This window comes from Rhopilema esculentum, chromosome 17 (genome assembly GCF_057945365.1).
Source record: "Rhopilema esculentum isolate cy_ngs chromosome 17, ASM5794536v1, whole genome shotgun sequence".
NCBI classification, from domain to species: domain Eukaryota; kingdom Metazoa; phylum Cnidaria; class Scyphozoa; order Rhizostomeae; family Rhizostomatidae; genus Rhopilema; species Rhopilema esculentum.
In genome coordinates, this window is record NC_142831.1 from 2,447,802 (window position 1) to 2,470,483 (window position 22,682).

At 34.6% G+C, this 22,682-nt stretch overlaps 2 protein-coding genes across 4 annotated transcripts; both read right to left on the minus strand.

The window, feature by feature from the left end:
• Positions 1-297: 297 nt before the first annotated feature.
• On the minus strand, positions 298-6,763 carry LOC135696293 (PRELI domain-containing protein 2). 2 transcript variants are annotated; one of them, XM_065215647.2, is made up of 6 exons: positions 6,609-6,763; positions 5,241-5,298; positions 4,236-4,309; positions 3,486-3,640; positions 2,766-2,871; positions 298-1,517 (listed from the first exon to the last, which is right to left on the minus strand). In XM_065215647.2, the coding sequence occupies exons 1-6, from the start codon at positions 6,750-6,752 to the stop codon at positions 1,470-1,472; spliced, it is 585 nt and encodes a 194-aa protein (XP_065071719.1). In that variant the 5' UTR covers positions 6,753-6,763; the 3' UTR covers positions 298-1,469. The 2 variants fall into 2 exon arrangements, with proteins under 2 accessions (XP_065071719.1, XP_065071728.1); XM_065215656.2 differs by having other exon boundaries at positions 298-1,670.
• Positions 6,764-9,625: 2,862 nt separating this feature from the next.
• On the minus strand, positions 9,626-22,682 carry LOC135681399 (lysosomal acid phosphatase). Of its 2 annotated transcripts, none has more exons than XM_065195859.2 (13): positions 22,208-22,673; positions 21,631-21,723; positions 19,711-19,806; positions 19,273-19,359; positions 18,681-18,746; positions 17,715-17,813; positions 17,111-17,200; positions 15,249-15,375; positions 13,864-13,949; positions 13,048-13,151; positions 11,900-12,004; positions 11,427-11,506; positions 9,626-10,983 (listed from the first exon to the last, which is right to left on the minus strand). In XM_065195859.2, exons 1-13 carry the CDS (start codon positions 22,319-22,321, stop codon positions 10,814-10,816), a joined length of 1,317 nt encoding a protein of 438 aa, XP_065051931.2. In that variant the 5' UTR covers positions 22,322-22,673; the 3' UTR covers positions 9,626-10,813. The 2 variants fall into 2 exon arrangements, with proteins under 2 accessions (XP_065051931.2, XP_065051939.2); XM_065195867.2 differs by having other exon boundaries at positions 10,843-10,983; positions 11,440-11,506; positions 22,208-22,682.

Below are 22,682 nucleotides of genomic sequence, written 5' to 3' on the forward strand. Positions count from 1 at the left end.
CAGGTTTCATGATACTGATTCGTTGAAATAAATGAGAAAGCATGGCTGCTTTCCCTTTGTTATATCACAACACAATTTACGGCAAAACTTTGAAGTTATTTGTAACCCGTTTCCTTCATTGACCGACAGTTCAATCTAGGTAGAAGCGCGAACTTGTAGAGTTACCACACATGTTTTTACTCTCCCGCACTATTTTGAAATACTTTCTTGCAGTTAAATAAGTTTCAAAACATAAAGAACGAAACTGAACAATACCAGTTAGAATTTAAAATAGGGGGACACACAAAAAAGCAGCGGTCTGCGAAAAATTAAGGTATATAAAATAGATTTTAAAAGTTAACAACATGAAGAAAAATTTAAATAAAGTTGGCGATCCTCAGGAATCGCAGTAACAGTGAAGAAAACAGCGAAAATGAGATTTTAACTAACAATGTTAACATTAAAGACGTTTCGCTAAAAGACGAAAATGAAAGAAAACAAAAGAGGAGGGAGTGGACAGAGGGAAGGGGGGGGGGGGAGAAAAGATAGTGAAAAAGAAGCCAAGAGGAATAGAACGGGAAAAGGAGAGAAGGACAGACGGAGAGGAGGGGAGAGGAAGAGATGGGGAGGTGCGAAGAACATCCCAACAGCGTTGATTACTGGAAAGAATTAATGGATGACTCTAAATCAAATTTCTTCGCAAATTTCTTTTCTTGAAATTTTGTATTTTATTTTGGATAACTTTCTTGGAAACTTATGAAAACATATGAAATGCTAGCATTTGCTACAACTTTCCAGCAAACAAACTGATCATTTAAGCTAATACTTAACTACAAGGTTTGCAAGAATATGAAAAGCGTTTACCTACATTATTCGAAATACATTGAATGACAATTACATATTTATTAATAATATTAACGACCTATCGCTAAAATTACAGACATACCAATAATACTTAAGATTGATTACTGATCTTGAAATTGTCCTGGAACCAATCACAATTGTCTGGAAAATGGTGGCATTGAAAAACCTATTATTACATGTACGGGGAGCTTCAAAGGTCAGAAATCTATTAAATGACCAAATCAAAATAAGTTTTGAACTGAGGAATCTAACAAACCAAGTTGTTATATTTTATTTCAGGGGTGATATTTCATAAGGTACCTTATTTTATTTTCAATAGTTGTGTGTTAATAAGTTCTTTAGAAATGAGAATCTTATCAAAATAATGTCAAACCATAACTGATAAAATCAGTTAAATAAATAATAAGAAGATTTGACATTTATATCAAAGCAATTACATTGTACTTAAATGTTATTGCTTGATATACATGCATATGAATGCAACTAATCATTTACTAGATTGTTATAAATACTACATTAAAAGCATCAATGTATTACTTAATATAATATTTATACTCTACTTGGCCAATCACAGAAAACCCATTAGACTTGAATTCTCATTTTTGCTGCTGGCCCATTATGGAAGCCTAGCATGCAAAATGAGATGTTAAGAGCTCCTCCATGATGCTTACACTCTGAAAGATTGGTATAAAATGCCTTTAAAACTTGTATAAAAAGGCTGCATAAAGTACATATGTATGTGCATTCATGTATGCAAGAAGAAAGGCAGTCATAGGGTGATATCAACAAACATTAGAGGCGAGAATGTCCTCCATGATCATAATACCCTGCAAGAGAGCATAAGATGTGAACAACTCTGCAGTAACTTGTTTCAATAAATGCCACACCCAGATAAAAAACCAATGGATTGCTAGACAACAAGTAGATTAATGTCACAGAAAAATTGCCAATTTCTTAGAAATAGAAGAAATGCTAATTTTTTAGAAATTAAATTGGTAAAATTCCACTTTTTGAATTGCAAAATGTTAAATTTCTGAAGAAAAATCACAGTTCCTTAGTAAAAAACAGGAATAATGTACAACAACAGAGAGCAATCCAATACCACAAAATATTATTATGTGGAAAACATTAAAACTAGTGTAAAAGTTGAATTAGCCAAATATTTTAACTCAGGATACAGGGCTTTAGTCACCTTTTTGTATCCATACACTTCAATGCAAGATTAGCAAAATCAGGTTGCTAGTCTTTCCTTTACCATTTATCTAATGGCAATTTTAGCATTTGCAAAGTCCTAAATTTTAATGGCTCTTAAAAACAGTTCTTCAATCCTATAGGTCCCATGTAGCCTTCACAGACTACCTTTGTCATACCTGCCATGGAGCAAGGACACTATCAGGCAACTGTTTCTCATCTCTTCAAAGTATCTAATGATTTCCTAATTCTCCAAGCTAAGCACAATTTCTATCTTGTCAGAAAAAGGAATGAAATTCCAAAATTGATATGGAAAAAGGAGCATTTTAAATGCAATATAAAAGATGTTGCTTTGTGTTTCAATCAAGTTTGGCTTATTAGCTAATTCCATTGCAGTGACACAATTGTTAAACCAATACATGAGATCTGCAATAAGGGATTTAACATCATTGCAGTTTCACAATCAGGTGAATCATGATGCAATAACATATAATATAACAAAAGCATTCTTTGACTGTCCTTGTTGGTAGCAGGGGTGTTCCACTGTTGGCAAAAGGCTGTGTCTAACAGTAAAGGGAGGAGGATCTTATTGTTTATATTTTCCCTGCCCCCTTCAAGACATGGTGGCTGGTACTGCAACATCTTATCTCATCTACTGTATAGCTTCTCTAGCAGTCTGGATATGACTTTTTATACTAGGGAAACCAAAAAGAAAATCGTATGAAATATACCTTTGAACCTCCCTGTACCAGAAATGATTTGGCAAATCTTTCAACAAATGAGCTAACACTGCCAAGCCCTTTTGCATCAATAGTTCCTTGCTGTACAAACTGCGTCCTAAAGGAAATAAGGGCCATTTGGGATATCACTGGACTGAACAGGCTAAGAGTTCTGATTCCAGAAAATAGTAATTTTTTCCTATGTTTACATGCTTTCTTCACTTACTAGGTTCATTAATACCATATTTTCATAAAAAATAGGATTTCTCCAATAGCTAAGCTAAGCAAGTTGCAATTATCAGTGTAATAAACAGCTTGATTTTCCACTGCTGAGAATTTTCAAGGCTTGCTACAAGCCAGGTTGCATTATTCTTGGAATGGTTTGCAGCCAAATATTTTAAGGTTGGCATTCAAATTCGGCCATTTATACAAAATACACAAAGAGGCTGGCTAAATGCATGGACTACCAGCTTTCACTTGCTTTTTTTCAATCATCTGTTACCTTCCTTTTGTTTTATGTTTGGTTATTTGCAATTTTATGATTATTTTAACAAAATGTTGTATATTATCTGTACCAAAGTTGTCAATTCCTTTGCATTTTCATGGTCTTTGACCAAATCAATTTTTGAAGCCTAAGCTTTTTAAATATCAGCCAAAATGGAGGAATTTTATCAAAACTATCATGCTTGTGTTTCACAAACCTTTAAAGGGCAATCTTGAAACTGTACATACCAGTTAGTGTTACATTCTGATCTTCTAAATTCACTTTTCTCCTCGAGTATAATATAATTACTGTATGTGATATTTTGTGTATGTAAAACCAATCTCTCTTTTACATTGTCCAGTATTACTTCTTCAACAAAAAATACTGATGGATCAGCCAAAAACTAAAACAGATAAAAAATAGAAAACTGAGAAAATAGGTTTACACAAATGTTATGTTTAACATGTATATATATAAAAGCAAAAACTTGAATCTTCAACTTGAAACTTGACCATTGATGATGGTGCAAAACAATAATTCTGAAAACCATGCTTTCTATCATTAGGTTGATTAGAAAACAGTAAACCCATCCTTAGTCAACTCTCACAATGATTACCAAATCCCTACCAAGTACAATGCCAGTTCTGTGAGGAGAGAGCCATTGTCACCTGTGGTAGCTACCCTGTTGGATTACAAACAGGAGACATGCATACTACCCACTTTTACCTTAAATACATTAATAAAAGTGGTATATAAAATAATGTATATAAGATATATATATATATATAGTCACAAGATAAGATAGATCAGTTTAGATGAAACAAGATAAGATAAGATAAGATAAAATAAGATAAGACAAGTTTAGATGAAATTAGATGAGTTAGATAGAATAAGATATGGTCAGAAGAAATTGGACAAGTTAAGATAGAATAAGATGCGGTCAGATAATACAAAAGAATAGCATAATGCAACTTTACCAAATTTAGAAATCCACTTACCTTTCTTAGAAACCATGGGCAAACATTGTTACATTTACCAGATCTTCTCCAATATTCTATTCCATTATCTTTATCTATATATAATAAAGTTCCATTATCACCAAAAGTTCAGTTAGATACAGTGGAACCTCCATCAACGGACACCTCTATACAACAGACACCTCCAAACAACAGACAGATATTTGAGTCCCAAAACAAAAGTTATAAAAAGAAGACACCTCCATACAGCGGACACCTCTCTACAACAGACAATAACATTGGTCCTACTGGTGTCCGTTATATGGAGGTTCAACTGTAGTTAGCTTATTAGTTAGTTTGCTATTTAGTTAGTTATCTCGTTTTTTTGTTTTGGCATAAAGAATTGGCATAAAGAAAGGTCTTTTGATATATAAAGAAATTCTACCTTTCATAATCCTTTGATCAAAAAGGGTGATCAGGTGCATAATGAACTCAGGTACAGATGAAAATTACAAAAACACGAAGAAACATTATCCTTTTTTTGTTCAAGAACATGGAAATAGAAAATCACTACATGCTTGCTGAATTGTACAACAATAATAGTGCAACCAACAGCTTGTAGTAAACAACTTATAAATGTGTGCAATATAGTTAAAGAACACAAAACAATTGTTAAGACATGATATAAAAGAGCAAAGCATAATCCTTTGAAAAAAGATATCACTTATCCTAGCAATTGAAAACATATGAAGCTATCAGGTGCAAACAAATCCATGATTTGACATAAAATTTACTCAATTTCTTTTGCATCATCCAAATCAACATCAAAATATTTATATACAAAAACATTTTCTAACTTTATCACATATAACCTAGCACAAGTCAGAGTTGCTAAGCTGAAAAAAGCTCATATCTTTCAGCTTGACACTTTTGGACTGTAGTGAAAATTTGATATTGCTAAATTAGAAGACATATGTACTAACAAGAAAATTGCACTTTGATGTCCAAAAAGTTGTTTAGGAAATTTTTTTAACAAAATCAACAAACCTTGCCAATGTTCATCAACTGTGATTCCTTGCACATTTGGGTCTCTCCCACCCTCATACTGTAAAACAAGATGGAGCATTCAAAATCAAATGGCAAATAAATGCAGGGGTGTTGTCCTTAAAAGTTAGGAAGGAGGCTGTGCTATAGAAGCAACACCCAAGATCACACCCATGGCCAAACACAATGTATACTTGCATATGTGTTAACTGTTGAAATCACTCAAAGTATTTACTGAGTCAAGAAAGCTCATTCTTGGAAAATGCTCATTCTTGGAAAATCAATAGCATGGTGAATGGTTTATTTATCTTGTCAATTAAAGAATTTGCCCGACCAAACATGCACTTTTAACAAGAGGGCAGAGCCCTCCAAAGCCTTTCAGTTTTCAAGTTTGACTTAATTCGAAAAGTTTACCGCAACTAACTGCTTAGATTCTCACTATTGCAAAAAATTTGAAAGATGGCAACATTGAATAAATGCCTCCTCCCCTCCATGGCACCACTGAATAAATGGAAGTCACAAACAGTAACAGGCACATGATGAATTATCCAGGAGTTCATTGTTTCAAATCATAAACATATCACACTTGCTTTTTATTAGTGACATTAGTACCACTTAAAAGTTAGTGGCAACTACTCTTGATTAATTATTATTTGTCATGGAAAATCATATTTTCCTTGTTTAGAATGAAATTCAGCGATCATGGACAAAATGGGAAATAGGAGGATTTTGCTTTCATATTTCATTAATCATCATAGACGAAAAATTGGAAAAATCACAATCAAATCCCATGGAATGCATAGCAAAATATATATCATAAATTAGACCTACTTTTGACACGTTCAGAAACGTTACGATCGGATGATCCGATTCGGATCATAGTCCATGTTCGGACCGCTCGTTCATTGATTCCAAATATCGGTCCTTTAGTTTAGAGCAACGAAGAGAAAATATACATACCTAAGTCAACAAATAAACCAAAAAGAGCCTTCGGTTTAATTTCTACATGATACTAACTGGAAAACTTATCATCATATAATTGTAATTTCTTGTACAGATGTCAATTTGTCCTTGTCTTGTTCTCTTATTATACGTACGAGATTCTGATTTCTTCAAAACAGGGGCATTACTTGTGATTCTCCAAAAGGCGGGCATAATTACTTTGGTGCGGAGACTTGCAAAGCTAATACCTGAGGTTTTACTGAGGAGAAATAAGCGTAATTCACAAAATCTAATTAGGCCGAAACATGTATTCTTGCAACTTGATAAAACGTAGGCCTTCCGAGTAAACGTTGATGTATGTTTTAAGTAAGCTACAAGCAAACTAAACTGCAAATTGAAGATCATACATTAAAAGGAGTTAGCAAATACCTTTTTGAAATATGCCTCGACAACTTTGCTAAAAGGAAATTTAAAAAGATGAGAAAACTCTGCTTTTAAAACCATGTTTTGCCATTTGCCAGTTTGACTGCCGCCTAATCCGTCGATCTGTGTCGAATCCCCCTCCCTTTGCATTGTTTTCCATGGACATCGTAAGATGCTCCTGCGCAGCGAGCACTGAAAAAAAACAACTTTAATTCAACTCAATTTTTTAGAGGAAAAATCCACGGATTTTTATCACATTTTCCCCGGATTTTCACACAGAAAATACCGAAGTTGAACATCTAAATGAAAAATTTTCTCCCTAAAAATCTTTCAGTTTTCAAGTTTTACTTAATTCGAAATGCTTACCGCGAATTACTGCTAAGATTCTCACTATCGCAAACAGTTTAAAAGATTGGAGGTTATGATACACGAACTCTGCAAAGATGTTTTGCATGAGCCCATCTCAACTCGAAGATCATTCTTATCAGTCTGATTATGAGTTTGATTAATGATTGTAGGAAATTGTGAGCGCTCCTTCCTATCTCTCTCTCTCTCTCTCTTTCTCTCTCTCTCTCTCTCTCTCTCTCTCTTTCTCTCTTTCTTTTGTATATAGTTGTTGCTGTTGTTGATTGAATTCAGTTGAAAAGAAGATTTCTTGCTTACGAACGACGACGACGTGAACGACGTGAATTATATCTCAAAAAGAACTCGCGATAGATGCGAACGACAGTCACGATGAAGGAAGATAGATGCGAACGATTCACGTAAAGAACAATATTCAAAATAATACTAAATCAAGACCTTGATGGACCGAGGTGACTTCGTTAAAATTCTTACGTTATTTTCTTCTCTCTGGACGTTAATTCTTCTCTCTGATTAATAATTCGTGGTTGTTTATGTCATTATATTCGCTGATGTTTATACTTTATCTTGCATTTAATTCGAATAAGAAATTATACAGTCCTCTGACTTTGATATAGAATTTGATCTTCAAGACGAAAGAACCTATATGGTAATTCTAACCTGCCAAGTAAATAGATCTTAACTATTTACATCTTAGTAGTGATTCCTGGCAGGTAATTCTCTAAAATGATAAAAAAAAGAGTTCACAGTTAGGCTATCCATCAACAAAGGTAAAACACAGCCATGGCTATAAATGACAAATTGTCCAAATTTCCAAAGAAAATTTGGTTCACAAGTTTGACAAGCTGATTGGCTGAATATAAATTATAAAATTCAAATAACCTGATATTGTCGAAAACTATGAAATCTGAGCTTGTGATTATTAGTTAAGAGAGGCCTCAGTGAACTCAGATTAACGTTTTCGTGGCCAGAGTCGACCAAAGGTAGGCCTCCGAATCAGACAAAACACGTCTCTATGCAAATTTTCTTTAAAAACAACAGAAATATTTGCATGAGCATAGGACCTCTAACGGAGCATTACGGTACGCCCGCTTCGAAGTTTAGTACCACACAATGATAAGTTGCTTTCGACCTGATATAAAATTTTGTATAAAATTGAAAGAATCACCAGAAATGCCACTACATCTAGCTAAGTTTTGTACTTTAAAACAATTCGAGTGCTTTGGCAAAACTTGGAAAACTCCTAGGAAGTACAGACCCGCATACATGTGAGAGAGGTTCTTTGCGTAATAACATCGTTTCTAATCATTTAATTAGAGATATGAAATCATCTGTAAAGAGACAAATCAAATTTTTCCAGAGTTTTATATGTGTTATTGATGGAAAACTTTTGCAATACGTTCGTATTCGATTGTTTAACGTGTACAGTACTCGACTGGCGTGTATTTTTGTCCCATTTAGCTTCTCCCGTTGGGTGACATAACAAAATAACTTTGATTGATAATTGGTTCGAGTTGATATTGTTGTGTACTACTAGATTGCACACGCAGATTCTTGAAGCATTGAGAACATATCCCTTTTCTTTAATCAAATATATACAAAACAAATTCTTTTTATCAAATTACATGACTGATCTCGATGATGTCCACACTACAACTCTCAAAATTCTAACAAAAAAGACCGCGTGTCTGACTTCACACCTATAGCGAGGATTGGGCAAGAGCCAATCCAAGTGATGTTAACAATAGATATGAAAGAGAAATCAAGGCCAACAGCGCCCTGGAGCTGAATTTTCCAAACGACCTATGCCTTAACAGCTATGTCCAGGTTGGTGCTTAGAGGAATCAAGTGATCCGCTATCTGTCACGTACTGGGTGTATTTCCGTACGTACTGGGCAGGTTTTTTTAAATTTGGTCTAAAAAGTCTACTTTACAATGCTGTATGTCCAAAAAATGTTCCCTTTAAAAAACCTCTACTACATAATGAATGAAGAAAACCAATACATGATAAAGGACAATTTTGATTTGTAAAGATATGAATTTTTTTCAACTAAATGACGAGCATCAATTTTATCTTGATATTATTGAATCATAAATAAAGTTAACAAAATGACAAAGTTAAAACATTTTAATCGATATAGGTATGCACAGGTGCATAAACAGGTAAATTTAGCAAGAGGAAGTCACTGGAACGAAAGATGTTCACGTTTCCTTAATACCAAAACAGAAATACAACCGCACCTATTTCGATTATGAGTAACATGGGCTTTTTCGCAAACAGTTATTGATATTTGAAGCTCTTACATCGGAGACGATTTCTGTCTACTGTCGAGTGGGCCATCCACGAATTATTTCTGTGATAAGGGAAGAAGACGCCTTGAAATCGATTTGCACCATAAGCTGCTTTGCATCTTTCTAAATTCATGACGAAAGCTGTGCTTTGGATAGGAAACAGTTCCAAAATTCCTTTACTGTCCACACAATGAAAAATTTTCAGAAAACTGTATAAAGCTGTGTGTGACTGTACGATCATTTAAGATCTTATAGCCTTCCTTCCTTAGCTTAGCAAGTGACACACTCGCAAAAAATCCTACGAGTGCACACAATAGGCAACAAACGTTAGAACATTGTATCAAATTGATACAGAGAATCTGCGACACTGTGACTGCATGTGTAATTTAGAAAATCAAAAATTTATGTTTCCTACTATTAACTACCAAATTGACGAATATACGATTAAATTGAAGGAGTACAAACAAAAGTTTTAGTCTGAAAATCAGTTAAGTTTATATAGGAGTGGATGTCAAAAATTCTTCTATAAAAAAATGAATCCCAGAAGCAGTTAGGTGTTTACAACAGTTAGAAGCATACTAAATAGAAAAAAGAAACAATTTTATCACTCGAAACAATTTACTAGCTGCTGTGTCACCTGTGGGTCATTAGAAATAAGTTATCAATTACTTTGAATTATATACAGCCATTTCCATTGGAAGAAACGAGCCTTGGGCTTCAGCGAAATCAAACTTAACAATACTTACAAAAACAGCAAATTTAAGCTAGTAGGCTTTGAAGGAATGTAGTTAGACTACATTTCATAAATTATGAAGCTTAATTAATATGTTAACCTTGCTTTCGTTTATATATACATCATTTCGTTTATATATCGTATATATATTTTGCTTTCTATAGAGTCAGAGGTTAATTGACATGATTCAATCATTTGTTTGTGTTCAGCCTCGAACCGAATCATTCGACTACGCAAAGTGGCAAGAATCTTATTGCATATTAATATCTGCTACCGCAAGTGGCTTGGAGTGGGGTGTTCTCTGTAATAAAGATACAAGATTCCTTTTTTCGTTTGAAATTTTACATCAAGCTCCAAAAATATAGTGCATTGTATTCCAGAAGGGTAACATGGAGCGCAATCAGTTCAAGCTCTTGTAAACATATAATACTATAGTTAGATGGCCTAAGGCAGTTGACCTGAGGCAGTGGGGTCGATGATTCTAGAGTTTCGTGCAGCTTGTTTCTTTTAAAAATTGGTTTAAATGGCTTCTAAAGATATATATCAACGGCAAAAGACAGATACAAAAGCGAGTTATGCAATCTGCCTACTGTTCAATCAAAAAGCGCCTAGGTATCACGCTTGGTAATTGCATTTAAGACTCTTGCGCAACCGGCATGCTTTGCGACTATATTTCAAAAACCGGCTTAATATGGTGCCGCATGAAAACACCAAAACACAGTCAATTTCTCAAGACAGTTGCCGCTGAGCATGCCGGTTGCGCAAGATCCTTAAAGGTTTAATCAGCGGAATTTAATGCAAGGAAAATATCAAGGAAATAGAATTAAGCAGTCAAAAGATTGTCATGGCTATCGTCTTCATTGATACCATCACCCCCAAGTAAATAACCACTGTTTCTTGCTTTCCTTTTCTCCTCAGTGTGCTGTATCAATATAGCGATCACCACAAGTAGCAGAACACCAGAGACTATTGCCAAGCCAATCACCAGGCTCACTGTAAGAAGGAGAATTATAAAAGGAGCTTAATCTTAAAATGTTTTGAAAACATCATCATGATAACTGACAGATGAAATATAAAAACAAGCTTCAAAGATTATTAGTGGCAAGAAGGATAAATAGATGAATTAGGATTTGCGTGTCTCATACCCTTCTTGCTTACAATTTCTGTCAAAAATACTTGGAACACCCAGAAATTTGCATTGTATTTTTTATCTTTATATTTCAAATTATTTACTATTTCCGTCCCTTTCCCTTACAACAGTGTTGATAGTTTAGACAACGTCACGACTGTTCAAATGCTATATTTCAAATTACTAAATCTAAAACTACAAAAAATTAAACCAAAGAAAAACACTCAAAGTCACGGCTGTTCAAATGCTATTTTTCAAAATACTAAATCCAAAACTACAAAAAATTAAACCAAAGAAAAATTCTCACTATATGACTTTACTTTCTTGACATCTTTAATGTTTCCACATTCTTTACCATAGTCTTTTGGGACACGGCTTTGTAATAAACTGAAGAGACAAATTTAGCTTATCAATAAAAATCAGCATATCAGTAAAAAAGTTGCTTAGGACACATGATCTTATGAAATTGCACTAAAATTTTTGTCTGTGCATAAGTGTGTATCACATTGCTGACTCAAAAATTAAGCAATATGATGTCAGAGATATCTGGTGACGCACGTCATCTCACGAAAAAATTATATACTATCCAACTTACTTATTTCTACAAATCTACAGTATTAAAGCAACTCGCTATCTACAGTTAATCGAGTTTTCAATTACCATGAACTTGGAACCACTTTCATTCTAAATTTCAATAGCAAAAAAACTTTGCGACCCAGCCAACAAATAATTACGGATAACAGATATCGCATCCGACTCGTGGCCGACAAAAGTAGGTACCTCACGAATTTTCCAAGTTCACATTGCTTTTCACAGTTGGGAAGGTGAAGCTGGTATGGTCCTACTGCAGTCGAGTTTCGGTAATATAACTCTACACTGTACTTTCTGTAAAAAAATCAAAACAATATCATAAACACATCCAGGTATAATTTACAAATGACAAATGGACTGGATGACACGAAGAAAAAGGACACATAGTTTTTGATATACTAATGGAAGGTATTCCTGTCCAACGATTTGTTGAATTAGTAAAGGCAGGCCAGGTTTGTGCCAATGGAATAAGCAAATGGGACAAAGGCGCCGTGAAATTTCCGAGGCCCTGGAGTAAACCGGCAAGACGAGGCCTCAGAAAATTTCTGCGACCAAGTTCTTTAGATAAGCTTTAATTGGTTAATTCGTTTAAATGCTTTACTTTTTTCTGGAATAATTTTGTTGCCTTCAATTAATTCAACTTTCAAATAGAATTAATTACTGTATGAGGCCCCCTTAAACCTCGAGGCCCCAGGGCAACTTGTCCCCTTGCCGCCCTCTCGGTGCCCTACCAATAGGAAAGAAGATACGCCTGATTAGAAAAGTTTTGACCAATCACTGCTCTCTAGCCTCCCATATGACTGAGGAGTTTATTGAGGTGCTTCGATTTACACTTCAAACTTTATATTATGTTGAGATCAACGGATTTTCAATTTTGAAATTTTGTCCCAATTTTAACGCTTTTCTGAACTGCTATAATTCATAATAGTTATTCGAATAATAAAAAGAAATGTTGGCATGATCTAAGAAATCGTGGTAAAGTAGAAAGATCGCTGATATATGTCCTCCGTAATTTGGATGTACCTCAACAATACTGTTTACAAAAAACATAATAAAACACAGATCTGACTTTAAGCTTCTGGCAACAATCAAGAAGGGTCAAATGAAAAAGTGTTATAGAATAATTTGATTTTTCTGCTTTCCATGCTATTTCAAAATCTTATTTTGCAAGGAATGGTAGTTGGTTAGGTATTAGGTATTAGTAAAGGTATTTAGGCATATCCTAAATCTTTGGATAGGTATCTTAGAATTATTTGATAATCCGCTTTCCATTCTATTTTCAAAATTTCAGGCAAGGAAGGGTAGTAAGTTTAGTAAAGGTATTTTTGGTAGCATACCCTGAATCTTCGTACAGCTCTACTAAAACGGCAGATGCATAGGGGATGTCTGTTGCATTGTACAAACCGAGGCTGCCAAGCAGCGCCAATATAGTGGTGTCATGCTGCAAATAAATGTGCAAGATTACTAAGAATCTTTTGAATAGCAACAGAGACAACGAGAAGACCACGAAAAGATCCTCTCGTATACACTACCGGGTTAATAATTATGTATGTTTCTACATCTACCGGTTTAATAATTAAACTTTAATTATGCATAATTAAGGGATACCGCGATATTGAGGAAGTTGATCACAAAATTCTGGTAGGAATCTATCCTCATAATTCTTTAGTAAGGAATGATGCTTGACTTGTAGATTTTTTTGTTAGGAAATCGTTCCAAACAGTCGAGCAAGGAAAGGTTGTTCATTTTCATCTAAATTGTAAATGGTCCGTCGGTTTACATGTGAATGACAAATCAAAGACCAGATTTTAATTTTCGAAAAGTTAACAAACAATGGGCATGCTTTTACAACCTCGTGGTATCTTAAATCTCGTGGTATCATTTTTAGCTGCGTTTAGTTTAAGAAAAATTCCGATACTTCATTGTATCTAGTTTGTGTTCAATTACTTGGAAAGTATTGCTTTATATATGAAAACTTTATGACTAAATAAGAAAAATTTTTCGCAATGTACCAAAAGCATATTCGACATAATCGGTCTCAGGGCCGGAGTAGAACGGCTCTTCCTTCCAGCTCGCTTTCATTTCATATTTGCAGCCTCTACACATGGCAGCAAACAAAAGACAGTACTATATTTAAACATATCAAAACTCACTGCTGAATAAATGTTAAGCTTGAACGTTTCAGTTTTTCCCTTGCTTTTTGCCTCCATATTGGCAATAATCGACTTTATCAAAGACCCTAGAATTTAGATCAATATTGATTTTGAAAACATGTAAAAATCCAAAAAATCTCTAAATCGATTAACAAAATTCTTGCTAATAATGCACAGTACGAATAAAAATGAACCAAGAACCTGTGTGAAAAAGCGATGGGGTTGGCATTGCTTTTCCATAGCAATTGAAATTCTTGATAAGGGTTGTAATATCTACAATAACTGCCGTTTGAAATAAGTAATGAAAAAAACTGCAGTAACTACATTGCAATTAATCCTACAGTAACAACCAAGAAAAATAACCATTTCATGTTAGGTTCTCGACCCTCGAAAAAGTTTAAGATTATTTTAGGGCATCATGTCATATAAGATAATTGGAATTTTCCTCAGAATTTCTTGTTCAACCATCTAAGGATCATGTATTCAGTTGCTAGGGCTTTGAAAATGGTTAAAATGAACTCAACCATTATGTTCTTTTTATAAAACCTTATTAAAAATGAAAAAAAAGAAATGTTGACATCATGAAACGGTGCTTCTTTGTAACACTATAAAAACTGGTAAAAAAATTCTGCAATAATTTATTCTTGAACCTAGGGTCTTTGGGGGAGGACAAATATATACACCACTTTCGTTATCGCCTTTAAATCAATTCTGAACTAAACCGACCTGTAAATACTATTATGTTTTAGGAGCTGATCATAGAGAAATGTCCATGATTAAATAATTACTAAAATACCAACTGTATATAAACTCCATACATAAGAACTGAATTGAAAAACAAAACACGAGTGTACGAGATTACATGGGCGGCTTACATACGGGACTTAGTGTACATACGGGATACTAATTATGTTAACATTACAAATACTATTAGGGCATTACGAAAGGTTCAGCATTACAAAACATTTACATCGAAACAAAGTTTTGATGATATAAAATGACTGGGAATTTTCAATCTTGCCTTCATAAAACTTTTGGCTTTATAACATTTTGCTTAGATTCATAGCCTAATTCTCAAACTGCCATGGTATTTGCAAGTCACCATGTCATGATTTCTTATATGTTTAGAGATACCGTCCTGTTCCATTCACCAAATAGCGTCTGTAAAGCTCCATAGCGCCATTGGCACATTATGCCTATGCGATATCGAGCAATTTATGACAGACCGGTAAACAGTAATGCTCAATGTGTTTGATAAAATTTCATTGAAGTTGGACAGTCGAAACTAAGAAGTTAGCTTCTTCGAACAGCAAATAATTGGCCTGAATAGTACAAGTATATATTTGACATTTATTGACATAAAAGCTTAAGCGAATGAGGCTTACCCCCACTAAGACGGCTGAACTCATCGTTTCCTGTAAACATGTATTTGAATCCCCAAAAATACAAGAAATTCAAATTATTCCAAACACCGTCAGTCACCCAGCTAGGCCACGACAGGTTATGTGACTTCTGCAAAAGACATGCAATGAAAATTAGCCTTGATTCTAAAAGTAGTAATTCACGAGCAGTGTTTTTAAGTCTTTAATAGATAGTGTTAATGTCTCAATGAATTTCGGTGTCTAACGTTTATCACAAATATATGTTAATAATCAAAACAATATCACATCATATCAATAATCATATTATATTATCATAACTATGATTTTTAAAAAGTTCTCCCCTTGAGCCCTGCATAAGTTTTCTAAGAATTGTGCTAGCAAAGATGTTTCGGTTAAACAATGCGAAACCTCAGAATATCTTCTGTTTTCCATTCTACAAAAACTCAACATAACATGAGGTAAAGTAACATAACATTACAAGGTATGTGGGGAGAATGAATTCTGAACTAAACAGTATCCTTTAAAGTGCATATCACCTAATTTGGGATAGAGATCAAACCAACTGAAACAACTGCGCTGAGTTCAAATATCAAATTTAAAAAGCGTTTTGAGCAACGCAAGCCCTCGAAAAATGCCCCCAAAGTCTCTAATTTTTGCCTCCAATCCGCGCATGTTATAGAGGTCTAGGCTCTAGTCTTTCATGACGTAGAAACCAGAACGTCTTTCGAAGCCTTGCGCAATAAAATATGGTCGACTCTGATTCCGAAGCATCCAACATCTCGTCAAATCCTAGTTCCTTTACGGATCACGAATTAGTGGATGAAAGTTTAGATTTTGAGCATGCGGGGACTGAAAACGTCGAGGCTGGGTGCTTAAAAGCTTACGCTGATGAACCAATGGCTGATGTGGAGTGGATGCAGAAATAAGAAATATGCTTATTTAGGCCCGTCTAGGACTATGTTATCGACTAAATCCGTTTTAAGGAATTAAAGTAGATTCATTCCGGATGATTTCTGGTTGTGTGAGGACAGATTCGACTTTATATGACTCAGATCAGGGTAGGTCAGGTCTGACGTATGTGTAGTAGTATGACGTAAAAATAAGCTGATAGGAATGCGGAGGGAGGAAAATATTGAAGGCTGATTGCAAAGAAAGCAAATTGATGAATGAATAAATCGCATAAACTTCATTGACGATCCTTGTATGCTTATTATGTCCATCCACATCTCTAAATATACCATTGAATATTCTCAGTACGTTTTACTTTGGTTCTGGTTTCTACGTCACAAAAAGACTATGATCCAGTCCCCTTTTTGGCGCGGTTTGGTGCTCGCCAGACAGGGCAAATGCCACTTTTGCGCGCATACAACAGGAAAAGCAAAAGAAATAGCAAATTATCAATTCGATTTTCGTAAACAGCGCATCAAGTATAGTAAGGGATCGCAAAGTTTGCAATTGAGGTGATATACACTTTAAAGGTTTGTTCTAAAAGACAAGTCTTGGTTCGTACGAGAAAAGTTATGCCATGTGACGGTTAAGCAATAAAACACTATCTGGCTAGGTTGGCAAAGGAGAAATGAGTAAAAGGCTACCTAAAAAGGATGTGGTGTGAGGGAGGGACCGTGGAAGCGGGGACTACAGGGGCTTAGGGGCTACCGGTGCTACGAAGGCTACCTGAGCTACAGGGGCTTAAGCCCCCAAATAATTTCCAAATTTACTTAAAATCATACCAAAAATCGCCCTGCTCTCGGTTTTTAGCATGTTTAGCCCCCCCCAAGACGCTTTCACCCCCTAAATCTGTAATATGCTCTGCAGTCCTTGGTTTGAAGTTTTTTCAAAACAAAAGAAACAAGAATCAAACAAACCTCCACAAACAGGGTGTCTCTGATACTCCAAATACTAGTTAAATCCAACGCTGATAACCCAGTGTATTTTTCCAGCTTTTCCAGAAAACCCTAAACAACAAACATCTTTCACAAAATCAACAAAACCATTTAAGTATTTAAGTATTAAACTAACATTTATTGGAAGTGACTACATATATGATAGCTTCCAAATAATTGTAGCATATTTTGAAATTCGAAAGATTGTCACCACAAAATTTTAAGTATTTGAACTTTTTTTCAAGCAAATCACAATATATTGTATTTCAGCTTTTGTAGATGGACACAGGAACAAGCTAATGCTTTAGCTCCTACTCCTCTTGCTATTTGCCATGACCTTGGTCTGTTTGGAGGAATTTTAAAGAAAGTGTCTTGACTTCTGAACTTGTGAAGAAGGAGGGACAAATATTTCATTTCTGTTAAGTTTTCATTGCAGCAATGTGAATCTGACATGACAAAAACAGAATGAACCATTTTCTGTAAGTTTTGAAATACATATAATGGTCATGATACATCAGAGCTGCTTGGCTGAACAGAATAACCATGGGGCATCTATCAAATAAAAAAACGATAACAATAAACTAACCTTTTGGTATTCTTCCATAACAATATATTCTTTATTTTGCTTCTTTTCCCTCTTTAACTCTGATAATCTTGGGCAAATAGCATCCCATGGTCGTAGCAGCTTCACATAATAAAAAATTTCATTGAAAAATCAAGAAAAAGCTTTAAATTTTGATAGCATTTAATTAGAGCAGGTTGAATAGTGAGTCATTAAGGGTAACAGTGTTGAGCACACCCATGCACAGCAAAATATGATTTCAGCAAACTTTCATTTTGCTGCATTGACAGTAAGTTCTTTAGAAGATATGGGTCTCACATTATGGGGAGCTTGACAATCAACTTTTTGAGTTGATAAAGAAAGGTAGTTAATAAGGGAAAAGCTGTAATTCATAATTTTAATGGTAATTGGGCTTGGTTTGCATTTGGTCACAGATAATTAAAAGATAGAGGGTATTTTGCTAATCATCTGTAGGCATACACAAGGATAAGTAAAGTTTTGGTTTCGTAGTCTGTCATTGGCTAAAGGCTACTTTATCAGCCTTGTACAATACTCCTTTGTTCTTACAATGCTTAAGAGCGAACGACTGAGTGCAGCCAGAGATACACATAAAACTACAAACCAGGTACAAAGTCAAACTCCTAGGTGGAGAGAGGTGTGAACACATTGCCCAAGGGTGCTGTATTTACAAGTGAAAAGTGTTGGTCTCAAATCTATAACGATTGGATGATGGTTCCAAAGGGTCTTAATAACTACCCCACAGGGGAAACACATGATCAAACAAAAACAAATAAACAGGTCATATAACCAATATTGACTAAAATAAATATAGATAGAAAATAACAAGGACAGCAGTAAATTATCAGAATTAGTCATGCAGCAAGCTTGAACATGAAATCCTTTCTTGCTTTCTCAAGGTGATTTGTAAATATAAATAAATGAGATACAGGACACAAAAAGCATGCAAAAGGGTAAGTGGTTACTACTTACAGGATCTTTGTCACCTGGGACTGTGTGAACTGGTATTGGCTGCCAAGAAATATTTTTGTTCCAGACCTAAAATTGTACCAATTTGACAAGCTACCTCGTGATATTCTTAAAATAAATTTTGAAAATAACCAAGACATAAAAAATTAAAATCAGCACTACCCATTCAATGCAGCACCAAGACATAAAAACTTACAATAAGCACTACCCATTTAATGCAGCTGGATCATCAAATTGCAGACTGAAGCCCTTTCCTCACGACTTAAATTGTCATAAATGATAGATAAAATAAAATGCAACTCTGATCAAACAGGTTTAACATTTAAAAATAGGAGGCATCAAGCCAACTAAAGATTTTTCAAGCCACTTGCAACTAAGTTGGTAAGCAAAGTCTGTTTCTGGCACAAAAAACTCAGTAAGTGAAAATCTCTAGTGACAAACTTTTTTGAAAAATGATCTTCATGCCTCAAAATACTTTCTTTAACCTTCTGATCATTTCACCAGACTATAAGTTCTTCCTTGTATGCAATAGATTGCCAAAGAAAGGCACAAATGGTCATTAAATACCTGCCAGAGATAAATGGTCATTACATACCTGCCAATCTCTTGGTGGGTATAGCCCCGCCATCTGTGATTCTGCACTCATAAGGCATCTTTCAGAATCTGAGCTTTTACAGTAAACCTGTAAGAAACATTGGTAACTTTTAAATGACCTTGATATATAATTTAAATATAAATAAGCATAAGCCATATATATGTTATGTGCAAGAAATGAAAACTCTATTATATCAGATTGTTCATCAGACTAAAACAAGATCTTGCAATGAATTTGAAAAAGAGATAGAGAGCACTGCAAACTATTATATAAATAAAAAATATTGGCTACCATAACAAAAACAAAAAGGATCAAGTTTTGCAAAGTACAAGTTGGTGAGAGACATGCAAATATCCAATAACCTAAGGCAAAGCCAATGGAATAGCTTACTTTCAAATTAGTTTTCCAAAAGAAGTATTTTCAAAAATATCATAGTACCTCCTTGTGCAAATAAAATGAATTGACAAATTTCTCATCACTGACATAACGGTTTCTCAAAAACTTTCCAAGTTCAAATTCCATTCGCATCCCTTTCTATAAGTAAAAAACAAAAATGAAAGCTAGTTTGTCAAAATAACATTTGGCTTGTGAATTTCTAATTGACAGGGAAACACTTTAGTTTAAAATACAAAAGTATAAATATCTTCCCTAGTCTCTACCTTGATTACAGTGAATTCCAAAGAATTTCAGAATCTCTGACACACGGTCAAAGTTAAAAGCAAATATAAGGGATACCCAAATTTGCTAGAATTGATGTAAATTATCTTTGGGATTCAATTCAGTAGGTCCTGCTTGTGAGGTTAACCCTCTCCCAAACATACTTTTCTTTGCAACCCTGACATGCAAATCCATGGCAACTGAAAACATTTCCAAACAAATAGGAAAATACTTAAAAACTTCAGTTTGCCTTGCCTAGACTGGAATATGAGGCACTTCTTGGTGAGATATCATGTGTGCCAGGGGCTCTTCAAGGAAAGTACAGTCAGGAAAATTGATCAGATTTTCTTTAGGTGCAAACAGAAAGTGTGATATACAGTTTATCAGAATATATTTGAAATTGGACAAACATCAAGTAGGTCAGCTAAATGATGAATTTGTCAATTTTTTATACCAAAAGCTAAACAAAGGCATTGATAACAGCTTTAGTCCATCTTTTTAAGAACTGTCAATATTCAGTTTTGATGGAAAATAGGAACCAATAAAAATGTTTAGGCTACCATGGGATCACAAAGTCAAGGACAAATCCAGAATGAATCTTGATGCCACAGGCAAAAGTGGGCTCCAGGGATGTAGCCCTTAGAAACTTTCCCTTTGCACCATTTACAGAGGCACCCTTTGTATAGGATGCCTTCCTTTATCATTTGTAATATTATTACACGAAATCACTCTACTCTGGAGATAAAATGAAAATCACTCTGGAGAAACTCTGTAGCAGTGTACTGTTGTAATCACACAAATCTGCTCTACTCCGCTTTGAAACCTAGCATTTTCTTATTGTTTTCTGCTTTGAAACAATTTGATCATTAGTGAACAATATTACTATTTATGAGATTTTGGGCTGGCTTTTTGGTAATACCCAACAAAAATCATCCTAACATTTTTGCATTTGGATTTTGTTCCTTCACAAATGACTAAATGGAGCCACACTTATGACAAATAGACATTAACAGTGTTGTCTATTTGTCATAACTCATATTAATTTCTTAATAAAAATAGATATCTAAATTTTCAGGGATTTTCTTTACCATTCTATGTAGTTTGAAATTACAACAGTACAATATTATCAAATAATTAAACCTGGTACACTTATGCTAATGATTGCTATAAGGGTACAAGCAAGCCGGGGACTTTGGTAGTGTAACTAACATCCCAAATATCACTCTGGAGAAAATTTCCAAAATTAGGTTATTGATAGGATTTGGAATAGAAATTTAAAAATTTAACAAAACCAAGAACTTTATTGCAGAATGCAATAGAATTCTGCTTTGATGCATGTGAGCAGGTGGGAAGGCCAAAATGTGTTTTTAATGCATAATGCGCGAGACTTGGTAGGTCTGCTATTGAGACTACAACTTCCCCAAACATATACTGCGCTGTGCAAAAGCAGTTCAGGCATGAAGCACAAAAATTATGTGATCATTTTTATCTTGCATACTCTCCTCACATACTTTACAGCCTGGTGTCTATATCAATTTAAAAATTGAATTTTAGGTCAAGGAGTGTCAGCATTGGTTGCACTTGCAAATAACATTTCTATATTCCAGACAATAAATAATGAATATATGTAAATCATTCAAAGTATTGGCTTCTGCAAAACAATGTAGAATACAAGCATCAGCAGAGAATTACTTTCCTCACCTGTGTCAACCTTCCTGGTCCATCAGGCCAAAAATCTTTATGCTTGTCAGTTGGAAATATTAGTACAGGAGATCTGTCTCCGTGACGGTAAAGCTACAAGGTATAGGTATGTTACATTAAAATTGCATATTTGAGCCAAAGGTATCTAAGTAGGTATTTTTCTTATGTTGGTAAAAAGTTTTTATAGCTTTTCTTGTGAATACAAGAAACTTTCATCATTTGGTTTAGCACTTTAACAGAATTTTCTAAGAAGATTTAGGCCTAGAAATAGTAGACATAGTGACTAAGGGCGTTTTTTACAATACAATCCTGGCTACTAATTTTTTAGACCAACTGGTTAGGCCAACAACTAGATCAGTGTTGGTATCGATTGGTCAACTCGGAAAAGCTCTTGACTTTGGGCACATAAGGCATTTGCAATTAGGCATATTATTTTCTACTTTATAGCATCATAAATTGTTGCATACAACATAAATTAGTTGGGAAAACAGATTGAATTAACTTAGGCCGCTTAGGCCTACAGTTACAGATAAACTTTAGTTCAAGATAAAAGCAACATAACAACATAGAAACTTACGACATGAGCTTGAAGAAGGCTCTTTTCACCAAAGCAAAAATTCGATATCAAACATAAGAAAATGACGAGGATTTCAAGACAAAATTTCAGCGTATTCGCCATGTTCTCAGCCATCCTCCATCACCTGATGATCTCCAACAGCTTTAGTCCAAACTCCGTAAAACCACTGATAAGAAACTTGTTCTTTCATCTTTTCACGGGGTATCCCTGCGCATTAGTAGTTTTTTTACATACAGTAAAAATTTACAGTTTAAATCTAGTAGTTTCTTTTTCAATAATAAAGAGGAATTTATCAAAGCTACATTTCTGAAGAAACTTTTGATTCCGAAATGTCTACTCATAATTACTGGGGTCAGGGTTTTTTTAAGGAAAATTCAGAGTTGCACATTTTTCTCGGGAGAACTGTGTTGAAAGAATAATTATTGGTTCTTACAATTATAAATAAAATGTACATGATGCGCAGGTACAGGTAGCT